The sequence below is a fragment of the Phocoena phocoena genome, chromosome 21 (genome assembly GCF_963924675.1).
Source record: "Phocoena phocoena chromosome 21, mPhoPho1.1, whole genome shotgun sequence".
In the NCBI taxonomy this organism is placed as follows: Eukaryota; Metazoa; Chordata; class Mammalia; order Artiodactyla; family Phocoenidae; genus Phocoena; species Phocoena phocoena.
In genome coordinates, this window is record NC_089239.1 from 18,785,361 (window position 1) to 18,803,065 (window position 17,705).

Sequence of the window (17,705 nt, forward strand, 5' to 3'; positions counted from 1 at the left end):
GCAGGCTCAGCGGCCATGGCTCACGGGCCTAGCCGCGCGGCATGTGGGATCTTCCCAGACCGGGGCACGAACCCATGTCCCCTGCATCGGCAGGCGGACTCTCAACCACTGCGCCACCAGGGAAGCCCCTTACTTGACTATTAAATGTAGCTCAGATACTGTTTTTTAATCCGAATACCCATCCATCCCTGTTTAGGTTGTTTCCTCTGTGTTCCTATAGCTCTGTGCACATCTCTGTCATGATCCAATGTCTTCTACAGAACACTGTTCAAAAACTACTGTAAAATAAGTGGTCCATGTCAAACAGACATAGAAAACAAAATCGAGTACTCTAGAATTTCTAAAAGCCTTTAATATGCTAAAGTGCATCAATATTCTCCAAGAGAAGGATACAGTATGAAGCATCTTCCAAGCAGAGCACTGAACCATCTATTGGAGCTATTTAGCTATTTATTTTAAATTTCCAGTTTCTTAATTATTCATTTTCATATCAGCGTGTGTGTGTGTGTGTGTGTGTGTGTGTGTCTGTGTGTGTGTGTGTGTGTGTGAGTGTGTGAGAGAGAGAGAGAGAGAGAGAGAGAGAATGCAAATGTTAATAAGAAAGAACCTTTGTATTCTATTACAAGTTAATTACTAAAGGGATGTTGCCTATTAGCTTCAATTATACATCATGGCCCATATCTGGGAACCCTGCCTCCCAGGTAAAGAGCATTAAGCTAAAATACCTTTGTTTAGCTCCTGAGCAGGCCCACCTGTGAATGACTGCAGGGAGGAAGAAATTAACACATCCCGTTGGGAGGCTGACTGGAAACTGGAAATGTTTGGCCTTACTCCCTCCCCTTTTAGTATAAAAGAAGCCCGAATTCTGACTGAGGCACAATGGTTCTTTGGGGGCACGAGTCTACCATCTTCTTGATCTGCTGGTCTTCCAAATGAAGTCGCTATTCCTTACCCCAACAACTCGTCTCTCAATATATTGGCTTGTCGTGCAGCGAGGAGCTCAAGCTTGGACTCGGTAACACAAGGGCTATTTTCTTTTGTTCCTCTGAGGGTATTATACAAATTGATAGTCTTCTGTTTGCTCATTTAACTCTGTTTCCTTGAAGTTTTGTGTTTGGGGCTTGTTGAGTTTGGTGCACGCTTTGCGTGGTTTTGTTTTGTTCAAACCTTTTCTGTATTTGAGATTCCTGGTTGACTTGTTTGTAGATATTTAATTCTGTTTATCATACCCTGCCTCAGGTGATAGGTGAAAAAGAATGACTCTCTTTGTTATGGGCCAAGCTGTTAGCTGTCTTTTGGAAATGGAGGCTTCCTGGGAGTCAGTAGCTTCCTAAGGCACTGCTACCTTAGAGGCTACATCCCCGTGTTGTTCAGGGGGCAGATATTACTGCTGTCCTCTGGTTGGAACAAGCGGGGCACCAGGAGAGTGCTCTAGCTTCTTGCTGGTCCACGTGTCCCCGCACTGTCTACCCTGAGAGGCGCTCCTGCCCTACCCTCCACACTCTGGTTTGCGTTGAATCGGTTCAAGGGCTTGGAGGACCTTCAGACTGCTCCTACTTTGCTTTGGTCTTATGTTTTGGGTCGTCACTAGTTCCTGTATTTATTTTCTTTATTTTTTTTAACGCTGATCTTTTCCTTAAATCTAATCCCATCTTTTTTTATCTTTCTAAGATTCCTCAAAACTTCTTGTCAGTTTATGGTACTATTTGCTTTCCAGCACTGTTACAGATTTGCTTTTTAAAAGTCAGTTTCGATATTTCCTGGAGAAAATGGGATGGGAAAGGGAAATTGTCTAACCTTCATCTACTGTCTTGAAGCATCTAAACCCTTTATTGGAAAGGATCACTTAAAAACCCTCCCTTGAGCTACCCAGCACTGCCAGAGATGCATGAAATCAGTATCTTGAATTGCTCTTTTTCAGTCACTTGATGTGCTGTGTGCCCCATCAGAGCAAAGACCACACTATTTCCATTTCCTTGGAAGATGCTGGATATATGGTAGTTGTTCAGTTGAACCTAATCTTACTTACAAAATACAAGTTTACACAAAATACTAAGTAAGGAGATAAATGATTGTTCTATAAAAGGAATCTTTTAACCATAACTAGTGCCTCTCTTGCATTTCAAGGTCTGCTTGTTTACAGTTTTAGGGACTATTAAAGAAATGTGGATGCCAGTTAGTGACACATGCTGACAAAGTTTTCTGTTGTTTCAGCTTTCTTTAGTCCCGAACAGATCCAGAGCCACTGAAGTAAAGCCATAGTAATTCACTGCTCTCAGAGAACCTAGGAAATAAAATTATTAATGGAAGGCTATTTAAATTTTCTCTGGTGTGATTACAGTATTACTTCAAAGTGTGTGTGTTTACATCCAAAGAGTACTTACCTGTCAGCATAAAGATATGGCTATATGACTGTAAGAATGTTTATCAAAGTATGGTTTATAGTAGTAAAACTTGGCAACAATCTAAATATTGATGCCAAAAACTCAGCCTCTGTGCACCAGTGCCAAATCAAATCTCGGAGACAGAGTTTCGGAAGAAGTAGAAAAGAATAGCTCCATTGCTTTGCCAGGCAAATGGGCACACAACAGGCTCATGCCCTGAGAAACTATCCCGGCCTGGGAGGATTTGGTGAGTTTTATAGCAGTGGTTCAAGGATTTGGTGAGTTTTATAGCAGTGGTTCAAGGGCGGAGTTGCTAATAAGGATCAGGGTGTGTGCAGGGCCTGAACTCCTTTAATTTGGCCTCAGGTGGTCTCCTCCCTTGTCTCTGCATCCCCTCCCTTCCCTGATTAGCAGCTGTTCGAATCTGCCCTTTAGAATTCAGGGAAGGTAATGGAGGCTGGAGTGTATTCAGTGTATTCCCTACAAACAAGAAACGGAGGACACAGAAAGGCTTCCATGCCCAGGAGCCCCACAGGGTCCTGCTCAGTTTCAATATCTAATAGTATGGAGTAGTTTAAACAATATACTAGAACTTTATGCAGCCATTTAAAAATATTGTAAAATAACATTTGCTGATTTGGAAAAATAATTTTTTTTCTAATGAGAATGAATTATTTTTGGAATAACTTTTTTAAAGTTATTTGAAAATAGCAAAAACTTCAAAATAAATTTGTGATAAAAATTCAGGGAATGATTCTTGTTTTAATTAAGTAGGACAAATATCTGCCGTTCTGTCTAACACAGCTAGTGTAGAGGAGGAAAAAGCTTTCCTTGATGCTCTTAGGGTCCCTGGCTGGGTCTGAAAATTAAACTGACAAAGACAGATTAACAGGAGAAAAGCATAGAAATTTAATTAATGTGAGTTTTACGTATCAGGGGGCCTTCAAAAGGAAATGAAGACCCAAAGAAACAGACCTGAGTATTTTATGCTGGGTTTGATGAAGAGTGGACAGTTGTGGAGGAATATGATGGGTTAAGGGGTATGAGGCACATCTTAGAGATATTGCGGGTTCAGTGCCAGACCACCTCAATAAAGCAAATATTGCAGTAAAGCATGTCACATGAATTTTTTGGTTTCCCAGTGCATATAAAAGTTATGTTTACACTATACTGTAGTCTATTAAGTGTGCAATAGCATTATATCTAAAAAACAATGTATATATTTTAATTAAAAATACTTTATTGCTAAAAAATGCTGTTATCTGAGCTTTCAGCAAGTCGCAATCTTTCTGCTGGTGGAGGGTTTAAAATATTGCAAGAATTACCAGTATGTGACACAGAAACATGAAGCGAGCAAATGATATTGGAAGAATGGCACCAATAGACTTTCTCTATGCAGGATTGCCACCATCCTTGAATTTGTTAAAAAAAAAAAAAAAAAAAGGGAAAAGAAAAGAAAAAGGCAATATCTATGAAGCACAATAAAGTGAAGTATGCTTGTAATTGTAGTAAATGGGGCAGGGGCGTGTGGTTGCAGGTACAAAGATGACATAGCAAGGCCGGTTTGTTAGGATTCTTCTTGGTGTCCCTATGTCTTCTGAGATAAGGGTGCTCCTTTCCTCTTGGCATGGGGAGGGCACCTCTCAATGAGGTTTTATGACCTGTTTCAGGGAAGAAGGGTGAGGGGGGAGAAGGTCAGAGTAACCTTCCTGTTTCTGCTATTTTCTCAGACTCCTTCAACTTAAAATATTCAAGATGCCAAGGTGCCACATTTAGGGGTAGCGTGTCCTGAACCCCATCAATTGCCATGATTAACCTGTTGTTTTGGAATTTGTTAATGACGGTTTAGCTCTCATTAATGTTACAAATATTACCTTTAGTTATTTTTGATACCTCATTTGTGGAGGAAACTTGTCAAAAATTTTAATAAATGTCAAGAACATAATTATGGGAACAGTGAATTGAACACTTCTAGCCAATGATTTAAGTAAAAATCATCTTAATCAAATTCACTTTGTTTTCTATAAAAATACAGTATCTGAAAAAATGAGTTAAAAGTTTAGTATTACAAATTTCGACAGGCTCCAATTTAGATGTGTGTTCTAAATGCTTATTTAATAATAGCTAACATATTGAACAATTATTATGGTATTATGTGGGGAGGGCTTTGCATGCATTATCTCACTTAATCTAACAGTTCTTTTAGGTAGATGGGTATTTTTAACATCTGCGTTTACCATTTGAGAGATAAGGCTTAGACAGGTTAAATAAGTTGTCCATGATCACACAAGTGAATGGTAGAGGATTTGATCCCAGGAAGCATAGATTAAGAGGTTGTGCTCTTAATCACTAAGATGCTCCGCTTGGCTTTGAACTGGTGGATGCTTTTGTGATCAGTATTCCCTTAAAGCATTGGACACCTTAGGGTCCTAAGATAACAAAGAGGAATAAAAAACTTAAGTCATTTTATTGATTACATAATGTTTATACAGCTGAGAAGGCTGTTGGTATCCTAGTCCAAACGTGATCCCCAAAGAGAAACTTTCATAAAAATTGTGTTAGTCCTAATATTGAATATCTTCTTGAGTCTTTTCTCAACCATTTCTTCTCTTCAGTCATAACCTCATTTCATGGGATGTCAGAGGAGATATCTATGATTTCTCCATAACTCCATCCCAACACTTTAGAACCTTTCAAGCTACCTAAAATTTACATATTTGAGAGGCTAGATTTTTATTAGAAGGCAAAAAAAAGTCGTAGTCCAAAAAAGAAAATGAGGAAAATAAGAGGTTTTCTAAAGCTACTAATTGAAGCAACCAAAAGAAAAGTAAATTACGTAATTGCTAGATCTTTCAAAGGTATTTATGCTTGAAAAAGTTTCACGTCTGTTTGGATATTAGGCTTCCTTTCAGTGTTAACTCATTAATACTACTTAACATTTTTCCCTTTGGAAAGATTATGAATGTTGGTTAGCATTCCAAGTGATCCCCCAAGAGATTTGGTTGGTAGATTATAACTGTAATAATTGCATGCCTGCAATTAAAAATAAATTCTGAATGTAGAACGTTAAAGTATATGGGATTTATACTAGTTGGCATTTATATTCAGCTGCTAGTAACAAAGACTCCCAAAATAGTAACTTAAATGTGATAAAAGTTTCTTTTTCTCTACATACAAGAAATTCAGTTTGACAATTCCATAGCCATCAAGGACCCAAGCTACATCTTCCTGCTGAGCTCTCCCTAGTGTATGGCTCCCGTTCTCAGGGTCACTCCTGGTCCAGTATGGCTGTTAGAAGTTCAGCTATCAGGGCCAGGCTGGAAGGGAAAATGGACTCATACCAGTTTTTTTGTTCCCTTTTAAGATGCTTTCCTGGAAATTCCACCTCACAACTTTTCTATGTTTTATCGACTGGAACTTAAGTCTACAGCAACAACTTGCTGCAAGAAAAGTTAGAACATTGCTACTCAGAATAAAATCAGGCTTCTCTTATTTAGGAAGAAGGGGGATATTTGGTTTCGGAAAGCAGCCAGCGGTCTCTATCATAAGACTGTAGGAGACATCTCATCCAGACTTCTAAGTTTAAGCTCTTAAGGCCCAGGCTTCCCCAGCTATCTATACAGCTGGGCAATAGCAGAATTATAATCAGAACCCAGATGTCTTGCTGACTTGTTCTAACTAGAGGGCTGACAACTGCTTCTCCTGAGGATGAATTAGATAAAGTGATAGTAAATCGATCTAGCACTAATATAAGAGTTTTTTTGTCTCTTTACCTCACCATTTAACTCCCCCTCTCAGCAACGACCCCGCCCATATCTCAGAATAGTATTGCCTGCTTATTCGATAAACATGATCATTTTACCCTCAAGATACAAGTTATATTGGCCATCTAAATTCTATTATTAAAATAAAGTAGTTTTAGTAGACTCTAAAAATATTTAACATTTGTTTTTAACATTAATGGTTTTTATAACTTTAGATAAATTTTTTTTCTCAAATTTTCTCCTACAGTATAGCTGAAATACAGAAAGATGTGGAATACAGGTTGCCATTCACCGTAAACAACCTGACAATTAACATTAATATGTGAGTAGAATTGTATCCTATTTTTTCATGTAATAGGACTTTAAAATCTTTTTATTATTTTCTTAGCTATTATTAGAAGTAAACTGTTTAAAAGTGAATTTATTCCCTTTCTAGTATTTATCTCCCTCTCTAGTAACTATAGTTTATTAAACTTAAAATTTTGTGAAATAAAAAAATTTTTAAGTCATCATTGTAATAGATACTGCTGTAAGAAACTGTAAAAGAGGAAATGTAGTAAAAAGACGTAATCGTTTTTATTGTTTTGCACTAAAGTCTAAGCTGGAGGTAGACTGAAAGAGTAAGAATGATAATGACAAACACTCAAAGGGATCATATGTGGAAAACCATTAGAGATATAGACACTTTTATATCAGAAATAAGTGAAAATATTCTAGTTTTCGGCAACAGATAAACTACGTCAACCAGAAAGTTCAAGACTGAATTTGATCTGCTAATTATTTTTAAAGAAAAAAATTAAAAGTTGAAAATGTAATCATGAGGTTATTAAGTTATAAAGAGGAAAGGTTGGACAAAGTGATTGCTGAAGTACTCATTTAGCCTTAAGTGCAGTTATTAGTCTTTAGCATGAAGGAATTAAGTTATTACCTCAGATTGCATCAGGTGGCTAGCCACTAGAGTGAGTGTTTGGGTGAGGTAAAAAGGCATTCAACTTGAAGATAGGAACCATACTTGTTCATCTTCCTATCCTTATTGCCTAGCGTGGTGCCTGCACATAGGAGGCCTTGTTAAATCCTAGTTGAATGAGTGGATTAAAGCATGACTATATAACAGTGACAACTATTATGCTGTGTTATCTTGATATATGGGAGTTTCTGAATCATCACAGCAGCCCTGCAAATTGGAACAAATAGGTAGTGAATAGCATAGTGGGGAGAGAAACTCAGATTGGTTGGGGTCCAAAGGCCACACATTACATTGCCTTTTTTTACCAAACTAGTTTAACATCTTCAACTATATAAATGAAGTAGTTTTATCTCTAATCACATGCCTTAGGTAGAGCTAAGTAGGAGAAGCCAACAAGGACCCAGTTTTCTTCTTGACAGTGTTGCCAACACATAGTTTTCTGAGCCAGAAGGGGAACAGAGTGGCAATTTAAAGGGACATACTGGTCTGAGTTTTTAGAGATTTGGAAAACGGTTCCATGTCCAGTAAACTCTCATTTTTAAAGACTTTACTCCCTAATTTTAAATTTGTAGTAGCTCAAAAAAGGTTAAGGTTTTTACTCTTTATTTTTTGTATTGAGAATTTACTGTTATATACTTGAAACCGTGTGATTGACTTCAAAGTTGGGAGAGATATGTTAATTGAGACATTTAGAAGAGAGCCCTATAGAACCAAGGCATGATGATAGCTACACTGTTCCAATCCTAGCACTTCCCATTTTTTCCACTCAACTCTTTAAAAAATTCAGCATATAATGAAATAATTGTTGGCAGTATTTCAAAAGTAGGAAAGCCATAAGAAAAGTATATGGCCAGAACCTGTGGTCCACTAAGTAGCCAGACTGGGTTAAATTAGGGTTCACCTGATAAAAATGCCTGGTCTAATTTTAGCTGAGATTTTGGATAGTTTGGTATATTGTGTTTGAAAGCAATTAATTGGCATGGTGTGAAGAATAGTCTATAATTCACGGTATCCTTATTCCACATTAAGAGGGTTTTACTATACTGAATTACTTTATAGTCTTGTTGCCAAAGTGTGTCTTTTTGTATACTTTCAATCAACTCAACAACCATAGTAGAGCACTAATTACTGAGTAATCCAAATGAAAGTACGAAAATTTTATTTGCTTTTAAATAATTTTGTTTTAGGATTATGACTGTATAATATCACATTTGTTGTCTTTGTTTTTGTTTTTTAATCTGTTCTACCTTTACCAGATTGCTTCCTCCACAATTTCCTCAGGAAAAACCAGTGATCAGTGTTTATCCACCAATACGACATCACTTAGTGGATAAACAAGGAGTGTATGTTACCTCTCCATTAGTAAACAATGTATGTATATGGTATAATTTATTTCAAAAATGTTCCCTGTATTTAATAGATAATCCTGATTTGAACGTTATTTGTTTTTCAGTGGTGAGGACCTGTTGATGTTAAGAACTTTGGTTCATAGTAGATCTTTTATAGTGGTTAGGAAGGGATAAAATTCAAATATGCCTTAAATTTCTTAGGATATATATACATATATATATGATTGATCAATGTGAAGGACGGTAATTTAAATGTACTCAGTATTTACCTTTGAACCTTCAAATTATTGTCAATAGTGAAATGTGGAAATATTTCAGCTCCATTATTGACTAAATAAACTTAACCTCATTTATGGTATTGATTCTATAAGAAAATATTGTAAGTTGTGGATTGCTGATATGTTCAATTGACATAATATCCTTTGCTTTTCATTTAATTCTTGACTTGCAAAAGTGGATTTAAGATTGAGTTTTACAGTTAAATTATCCTAATGAGACTTTATAATCTTTTTCTGAAGATGAATTTGATCACCGTGTATTACTGTTACTTTTAGTTTACAATGCACTCAGATCTTGGGAAAATTATTCAGAGTCTGTTGGATGAGTTTTGGAAGAATCCTCCAGCTTTAGCTCCTGCTTCAACAGCATTCCCATAGTAAGTATGTTTATATTGAAAGAGTTTGTATATACATTTATTTACTTTTGATCTAAGTAATCAAAATATAGTTTAAAAATTCAGATAATGTTAAAAGGCAGTCCTCTGTTTTCCACATCCCCACCTTCACACACAGATACATTCATACTTTTCAGAGGCAACTGTGTTTTTCTTTTTTAAGCTGCTTCTCTAATGTTTACCTTCATCTTTCTGAATAATGTATACATACTGCTATCTCTTGATTCTTTCATTTTAGATACTATCTATTGACTTCCTATTATGGATTGATGAGGATTTTATTTCACAAACCTTCCTTTTCCCTCATCCTCTGAGAAATTTTTGATTTTTACTTAAACTCATGTTTGGTACTTTCATTACATTGACTCTGAATATTCCTTGCTGCTGAGCCTCGTACTTTATAATGATTATATTTCCCTGATGGTATAACTTTTTACTTTTCTCTGGAGTTATTAATTACTCCATTTTTCCATTGGTTTTATTTTCTTTGATCTTCTTAATTTTCCACATCTTTTAGCAGCTCTGAAAAATACCGTTCAAATCATTTTTTCACATTATCAAACCTGTCAGGTAATCTCTAGGTTCTGGTATTTTCTCTTTGCAGACATTGCTCCATTTTCCCCCTCCATTCTGAATTAGTTACTCTACAACTGCTATAAAGCTGTCATCCTGGGATTTCCCTTTCCCACTCTCCTGTGTTGGATTCTCCTTTTCCTGCATCCTAAGTTTTTTTCTTTCTCAGGCTATTTCCTAGTTTCTTGCATTACTGCCTCCCTATAGCTTCCTAAGTAACGGCATGTTCCAGTTACTAAGGATGAATAACAAATTATCCTAAAACTTGTGGTTAAAATAATGACAACATTTATTTTCCTTGTGAATCTGCAATTTGGTTAGGGACTAATAGAGCTTGTTTGTGCTCCACCTTCTGCATCAGCTGGCATGGCTTAAAACAATGAACACATTTATTTTGCTCACTGATCTTTAATTCAGGAACGGTTCATCAGGGAAAGCTCTTGTCTGCTCTACTCGTCATCAGTGGGCTCTCATCAGAGGCCTTACCTGGGGAAGTCAACTAGAATACCTAGATGCAGCCTGGGCTTCCTCACATCATAATGGCTGGGCTCCTGGGGTAAACATCCTGAATGAGTTATGAGAAAGTCATATTCGCCTTCTCTGACATAGCTACTGAAGTCATTCAGTTTGTTCTGCTTCATTCAGTTTGTTGAGGCAATCAAGAAGTTCTGATCAGATTCAAGGGGAAGAAAACAGGCTCTTCCTCTTCATGGTGGAGTGGCAAGGTTCTAGAAGAGTATATGGGACCAGAAATAGTGCTGTGGCCACATTTGGAAAATACAGTATGCCACAAGGTGCTTGGAAGAATAATTTTGAGACTTTTTTTTTTTTTTTTTACCTGCAAATGTCTTTAATATACCTCACACTTAAAAGTTGGTCGAGTTCAAATTCTATGTTGAAGTGGTTTTCCACTGAGAATTTTGAAGGCATTCCTCTTTTGTCTATACATAGGCTTCTGTTGCCAAGATGTCCAGTGCCATTTTGATTTCTATCCTTTGTAATGTTTTTTTCTTTTTTTAATTTATTTATTTTATTTATTTATTTTTGGCTGCGTTGGGTCTTCATTGCTGCACGCAGGCTTTCTCTAGTTGCGGTGAGAGGGGGTTACTCTTCATTGCAGTGCGCGGGTTTCTCATTGCAGTGGCTTCTCTTGTTGCGGAGCACGGGCTGTAGGCACACGGGCTTCAGTAGTTGTGGTGCGTGGGCTCAGTTGTGGCTCACAGGCTCTAGAGTGCAGGCTCAGTAGTTGTGGCGCATGGGCTTAGTTGCTCCACGGCATGTGGGCTCTTCCCGGACCAGGGCTTGAACTCGTGTCCCCTGTCTGCATTGGCAGGCAGATTCTTAACCACTGTGCCACAGGGAAGTCCCTGATCCTTTGTAACTTTTTATATCAGATATTCTGAAATTGCATGATGATACAACTTCATACAATCTTTACTTCCTTTTCCTGTAATATCTCTTGGCTTAATTACCCAGTTCTTCTACTTAATTTCCAAGAACTTTTTCTTGTTCAGAAGTCAGGTGACATCTTTAACACTGCCTGGAAATCTGCTTAGGCTAGATTATCCCATTCATTGGGTGTATCAGCCCCAGCCATCATCTTTGCCCTCCTGTGTCTTTGTCCTAGAGTCATAAACCTCACTGATATTCTTTATCTAAAAACTGTATTTCCTATCTTCTGTCAGGAAAGAGTTAAATATACCTCATTCACCTTATTTGAAGATATAAGCCAACAACTGTGATACAGTACACATTGTTAAAAAGCAAGTTTGATACATTTCTTAGATTATTTTATAGGTTGTACCTGCTACTGAGATTAAAATAAAGCTGACTGGTTCCAAATTAGTAAGACTATTTCAAGGATAGTACAAATATTCCCTCACATTGAACATATTCTTTCTAAATAACTTATGTTATATTTACATACCTGCTAATAATATACCTTTACATAAAACTAAAGCTTTAAGATAAAGGTGAGCCATACTTTGAAATAAACAAACTTTTTAGAGAACTTTTTTAAACTTAATTTTTTCAATCATATATTCACTTGGCTCAAAAATTTTTAAACTGTAAAAGGGTATGGGGCGAAAAGTCTCCTTCCACCTTTTCCCTTGCAGTTTACTTTTTCTTCTTATTGGTATCCAGAGTTTTTCATTTGGGTGCATATGTATAGAATTCCTGAGATATTTTATGCATATACAAGGAAGTATGTACACATAGTATTATTCCCTCTTTTTTCACACAAATGGTAGCAAACTATTCCCTTGCCCTTTTTTTTTTTTCCCCTCACTAAATGGTATGGTTCAGAGAGCTTTCCATGTTGGTTACTAAAGCACTTCCTCATTCTTTACGACCACAAAGTACTTGTTTTATGGATATAGCATAAGTTAACAAAACTCCTATTAATGGACATTTTTGTTGTTTCCAATCTTTCCTGAAAGGCCCATCCTTCTTTGCCCTCAGTGATGCAGTGAATAACATTAAAAGTAATATTTTACCCAAGTGTAATTTTATTTGTTAGATACAGTCTCAAAGTGGTATACATGTTTATAATTTTGACTAATACTGCAGGATTGCCCTACAGAGTAACTTGTACCAATTTCTACTCCTGTACGCAATGCTTATTCCCTTTGCTGACATAGTAAATTATCAAAATGGATCTTTGCTAATTTATAAGCGGAAAATGTGTTAGTATAACTTTATTTGTATTTATCTTACAGTGAAGTTGACAGTTTTTTCCTATGATTTAGAGATTTTTTTTTCCTTTCCTTGAACCTGTGTATTCTGTCCTATTCTCCATTTTGCTATTGGGTTGTTAGTCTTTTATTAATTTGGAGAAATTCTTTATATATTAGAGAAATTATCCATTTTCCTATGACATGTTTCAGATGTTTTCCCCCAATTTGTTATTTGTCTTTATAATGGACTTTGTCATGTAGAGGGTTTTTTTGTTGTTGTTTTGTTGTGTTTTGTTTTTTATGTCATGGGATTTATCATTATTTTGTCTTATGACTTTTGAATTTGGGATCACAGAAAGTCCTTTACCACCCCAAGTTTTTAATTTCCCAGTGATTTCTTCTAGTTCTTTTAAGATTTAAAAAAAAAAATCCAAAAAACATTTTAAATTTGTTACATTTGGTTTTTATTTTATTATAGATATGAGGGCTTGTCTCCGTTTTTTTTTGTTTGTTTGTTTGTTTGTTTACTAATTTGAGATTCTTTTTATTATATCTTAATTGCCATATATCTTTGGGATTTTTCTGGATTTTGTATTCAGTTCCATTGATCTACCTATCCATTGCCAGTGTTATGCTTTTAAAAAGTTTTGTGGTTTTTTTTTAATTATTAAGGTTTTCTAATGTGTTTTGCTATATGGCAGGGTTAATCTCTCTTTACCCTCATTTTTCAGGTACTTTTCTCTATATTCTTATTTATTTTTCCATATTAGCTTTAGTATTATAATTTCAAAATCTGTGATAAATGTTTTCTTCCAACACAATTCCAATTTATGTTAACTTATTATGTCATGAAATATGACATTAAATTATGTCATGAAACAATAGCACTCCCGTTCAAAAAAATTGTTTAAGCTTGATATATTATGGAACATTTCAGTACTCTGATACCCGTTTTTTTTTTCCAACACCACCAAGTAATTCTCCAGTTCTCACCAGACACTGACTGTTTCCTATGAATTTAACTTAATTCTGATGCTATCCACCAGGAGATGGCGTCAGATCCCACAGATTAGGGGCTCAGTCTCACAGGCTGCTCCATTTCACATACCAATTGAAAATGTATAGTTAGTTACCTGTGCTATAAATCACAGGTTCCCATGACCTCCACCTCAGGTTTGAGTAATTTGTTAAGTGGCTCATGGAACTCCAAAATAAATTTACTTATGTTTACTAGTTGATTATAAAGGATATTATAAAGGATATAGATGAATAGCCAGATGAAGAGGTACATAGGGCAGGGCAAGAGCTGCAAGCACAGGAGCTTTTGTCCCCATGAACTGGGGTGCACCACCCTCCTACCATATGGATACATTCATCAACAAGAAGCTTGTCAAATCTTATTGTTCAAGGGTTTTTTAGAGCTTATTCAGCAGCCCCCATCTTCCCTGAGATCGATGGGTGGGGCTGAAAGTTCCAACTTTCTGTCAGTTGGTCTTTTTGGTGACCAACCCCGTCCTCAGACTATATAGGGACTCAGCCTAAGTCACCTCATTAGCATAAACTCAGATGTTACTAATAACAAACAAGGGTCCTATCATGTAGAAACTTATCAGGATTTTAGGAGCACTTTGTCTAGAACCTGGTCAAAGACAAATATGTTTCTTATTATACCACAAATACAAAGTAAAGTATTTAGTATTCTATTTTTTTAAAAAGTCTTTTAATCTTTTATACAAGAGTGACTGACCCATTTAAACTTAACTATATTAATTTAAGTATTGGTATTTAGATAATTCTCATCTGCATTTCGGCCTAAATTACACTAATTATTTTAGAGTGTGGTTCTCTTTGAACTGCTCTAAAAGAAAAAAAAAGTTAAATGTAAAATATCTTTTTTAGGTATAATTGACATGTAACGTGTACAACAGAATGATTCAATAGTAATTTATATTACAAAATGATCACGATAAGTCTAGTTAACACCCATCGCCATACATAGTTACAAAATTTTTTCTTGTGATGAGAATGTTTAAGATTTACTCTTAGCAGCTTTCAAATATGTAGTATAGTATTATTAACCATAATGATGCTGTATATTACCTCCCCATGACTTATTTATTTTATAACTGAAAGTCTGTACCTTTTGACCATGTTCACACATTTTGCCTACCGCTGCCCATCACCTGCCTCTGGCAAACACCAATCTCTTTTCTGTATTTATGAGCTTAGTGTTTTTTGTTTTTGTTTTTCATTTTTAAATTCTGCACATAAATGAGAGCATATGGTATCTGCCTTTCTCTGTCTGACGTATTTCACATAGTATAATACCCTCAGGGTACATCCATATTGTTTTGAATGGCAAGATTTTCTTTGTTTTTATGGCTGAATAATATTTCGGTATATATATACACCACCTTTTCTTTAATCATCTACTGATGGACACTAGGTTGTTTCCATCTCTTGTCTATTGTAAATAATGCTGCAATGAACATAGGGGAGCAGACATCTTTTTCAGTTAGTATCTTCATTTTCTTCACATAAATACCCAGAAGTGGAATTGCTGGATCATATGGTAGTTCTATTTTGAGGAGCCTCCATCCTGTTTTCCATAGTGGCTATACCAATTTACATTTCTACCAGCAGTGTACAAGCATTCACTTTTCTCCATAGTCTCACCAATGCTTGTTATTTCTTATCTTTTTGATAATAGTCATTCCAACAAGTTTGATAGTAATCTAATTATCAAAGAATTAGCATCTTTTCTTGTACCTGTTGGCCATCTGTATGTCTTCTTTGGAAAAATATCTATTCAGATTCCCATTTTTAAATCATATTATTTGTTTTTTTGCTGTTGAGTTGTATGGGTTCTTTATATATTTTGGATATTAATCCCTTGTCAGATAGATGGTTTGCAAATATTTTCTCCCATTCCGTAGGTTACCTTTTCATTTTGTTGATGGTTTCCTTTGCTGTGCAGAAGCTTTTTAGTTTGATGTAGTCCCATTTGTTTAGTTTTATAAGTGAGGTATTAAAGTCCCCTATTTTTTTTTAAATAAATGTATGTATGTATTTATTTCTGGCCACATTGGGTCTTTGTTGCAGTGTGTGGGCTTCTCATTGCAGTGGCTTCTATTGCGGAGCACGGGCTCTAGGCACGCAGGCTTCGGTAGTTGTGGCATGTGGGCTCTAGAGCACAGGCTCAGTAGTTGTGGCGCACAGGCTTAGTTGCTCCTCGGCATGTGAGATCTTCCTGGATCAGGGATCGAACCCGTGTCCCCTGCACTGTCAGGCAGATTCTTAACCACTGCACCACCAGGGAAGTCCCAAGTCCCCTATTCTTATTTTATTGCTCTCTATTTATCCTTTTAGGTCTGTTTATATTTGCTTTATATATTTAGGTGCTCCTCTCTTGGGTGCATAAATATTTATAATTGTTATATCCTCTCGTTGGATTGACCCCTTTACCATTATGTAACGCTCTTCTTTGTCTCTTATTACAGTCTTTGTTTTAAAGTCTGTTTTGTCTGATATAAGTATAGCTACCCCAGCTTTCTTTTGGTTTCTATTTGCATGTAATATCAGCATAAAGAAGTCCCTTTAACATTTCTTGTAAGGTTGGTTTAGTGGTGATAACTCCTTTGGCTTTTGCTTGTCTGGAAAACTCTACCTCTGCTTCAATTCTGAATGAGAACTTTGCTATGTAGAGTATTCTTGAAAGTGTTTTTCTTTTGGTACTCTAAATATGTCATTCCCCTGCCTTCTGGCCTGCAAAGTTTCAGCTGAAAAATCTGCTGGTAGTTTTATGGGGGTTCCCTTGTACCTAACAAGTTGTTTTTCTCTTGCTGCTTTTAAGATCCTTGCCTTGTCTATAACTTTTGACATTTTAATTAAAATGTGTCTTGGGGCTCCCCTGGTGGCACAGTGGTTAAGAGTCCGCCTGCCGATGCAGGGGACACAGGTTCGTGCCCTGGTCCGGGAGGATCCCACATGCCGCGGAGCGGCTGGGCCCGTGAGCCATGGCCGCTGAGCCTGCGCGTCTGGAGCCTGTGCTCCGCAGCGGGAGAGGCCACAACAGTGAGAGGCCCACGTACCCGCCAAAAAAAAAAAAAAAAAAAAAAATGTGTCTTGGTTCATCTTGTTTGGGACTTCCTGGCTTTCCTGGATCTGGATGCCAGTTTCCTTTCCTACGTTAGAGAAGTTTTCAGCCATTATTTCTTCAGATAAGTTTTCTGCCCCTTTCTCTGTCTCTTCTCCTGCTGGTACCCCTATAATACAAACCGTAAGTTCCTTAAGCTATCTTCACTTTTTTTCCTTTTTTTCTCTGCTCTGATTTTGTGAGTTCCACTGCCCTGTCTTGAGTTCACTGATCATTTCTTCTGGCTGATGAGTGTGACATCCTTTGTTTACTGATATGGCAGGAAATATTCCATTTCTCACTCTGCTTCATCCAGTCTGCTATTGAATCCCTCTATAGTATATTTTTCAGTTCAGTTGTTGTATTCTCCAGCTTTGCTTCTTTCTTGTATTTTCTTTCTCTTTGTTGAGGTTCTTTCTATGTTCAGGGAGCATTTTTATGACCTTTACTCTGAACTCTTTATCAGGTAAATTATGTATCTTCATTTCATTTCATTAAGGTTTTTTTTCTAAGGTTTTATCCTGTACTTTTATTTGGAACATATTTCTTTGTTTCTTCTTTTTGCTTGACTCTGTGTAAGATAAAACAGTTACCTCTCCCAGTTTTGAGGACAGGACTAGGAGATGAACCTTATCATTCAACCCTACCCTGGCTCTTGACTGTCTCTCAAGCCTTTGTGATTGTCCAAGCAACCTATTATTTTTTTAATAGCTCCCAGGAATTAAGGGTGTGTCAAGACCTGTCGTTGCCCCACAGGGGAGGGTATCCATACCTAGATTTAGGCTGATTGGAAGCAAGACCCTCAGGTGGCAGCTTTTAATGTATGCAAATATATACAGTTCTGTGGGACCACAAGCTTATTAAGTCCTGCTAGCCACCTAAGCCAGGTGATGAGAATGAAAACATGGTGTCCATTGGCCTGTTCCCTGAAGGCACTTCCGTAGGCCTTCACATGCATGGATTCCAAGCCTGAAGCCCACCCCTCAGACTGAAGCTTCAGGATAAGCAAATAGGCCTGTTTCACATTAAGACTGTGGGTGTGTTTAAGTGTGCTATCTGCAGTGCCCTGGTGTGGTAGCCTGCCAAGAACTGTCTACAACTGTTACAGTCTCATGGGACCCAGGAATGTCAGCCCCCCTGGCCACCAGAGCTAGGTAAGTAAGGGGCATTCCCTGGTTGGCA

At 36.9% G+C, this 17,705-nt stretch overlaps 1 protein-coding gene across 2 annotated transcripts in view; it reads left to right on the forward strand.

Annotated features, from left to right (window-relative positions):
• VPS37A (VPS37A subunit of ESCRT-I) overlaps positions 1–17,705 on the forward strand; it is a 36,099-nt gene that overhangs the window by 6,148 nt on the left and 12,246 nt on the right. Inside the window, exons 2-4 of one of the 2 annotated variants that reach the window (XM_065899933.1) lie at positions 6,396–6,470; positions 8,372–8,486; positions 9,019–9,119. In XM_065899933.1, coding sequence (XP_065756005.1) covers positions 6,396–6,470; positions 8,372–8,486; positions 9,019–9,119 — 291 coding nt within the window. The remainder of the gene's footprint in view (positions 1–6,395; positions 6,471–8,371; positions 8,487–9,018; positions 9,120–17,705) is intronic. The other variant, XM_065899934.1, reaches the window with a different exon arrangement.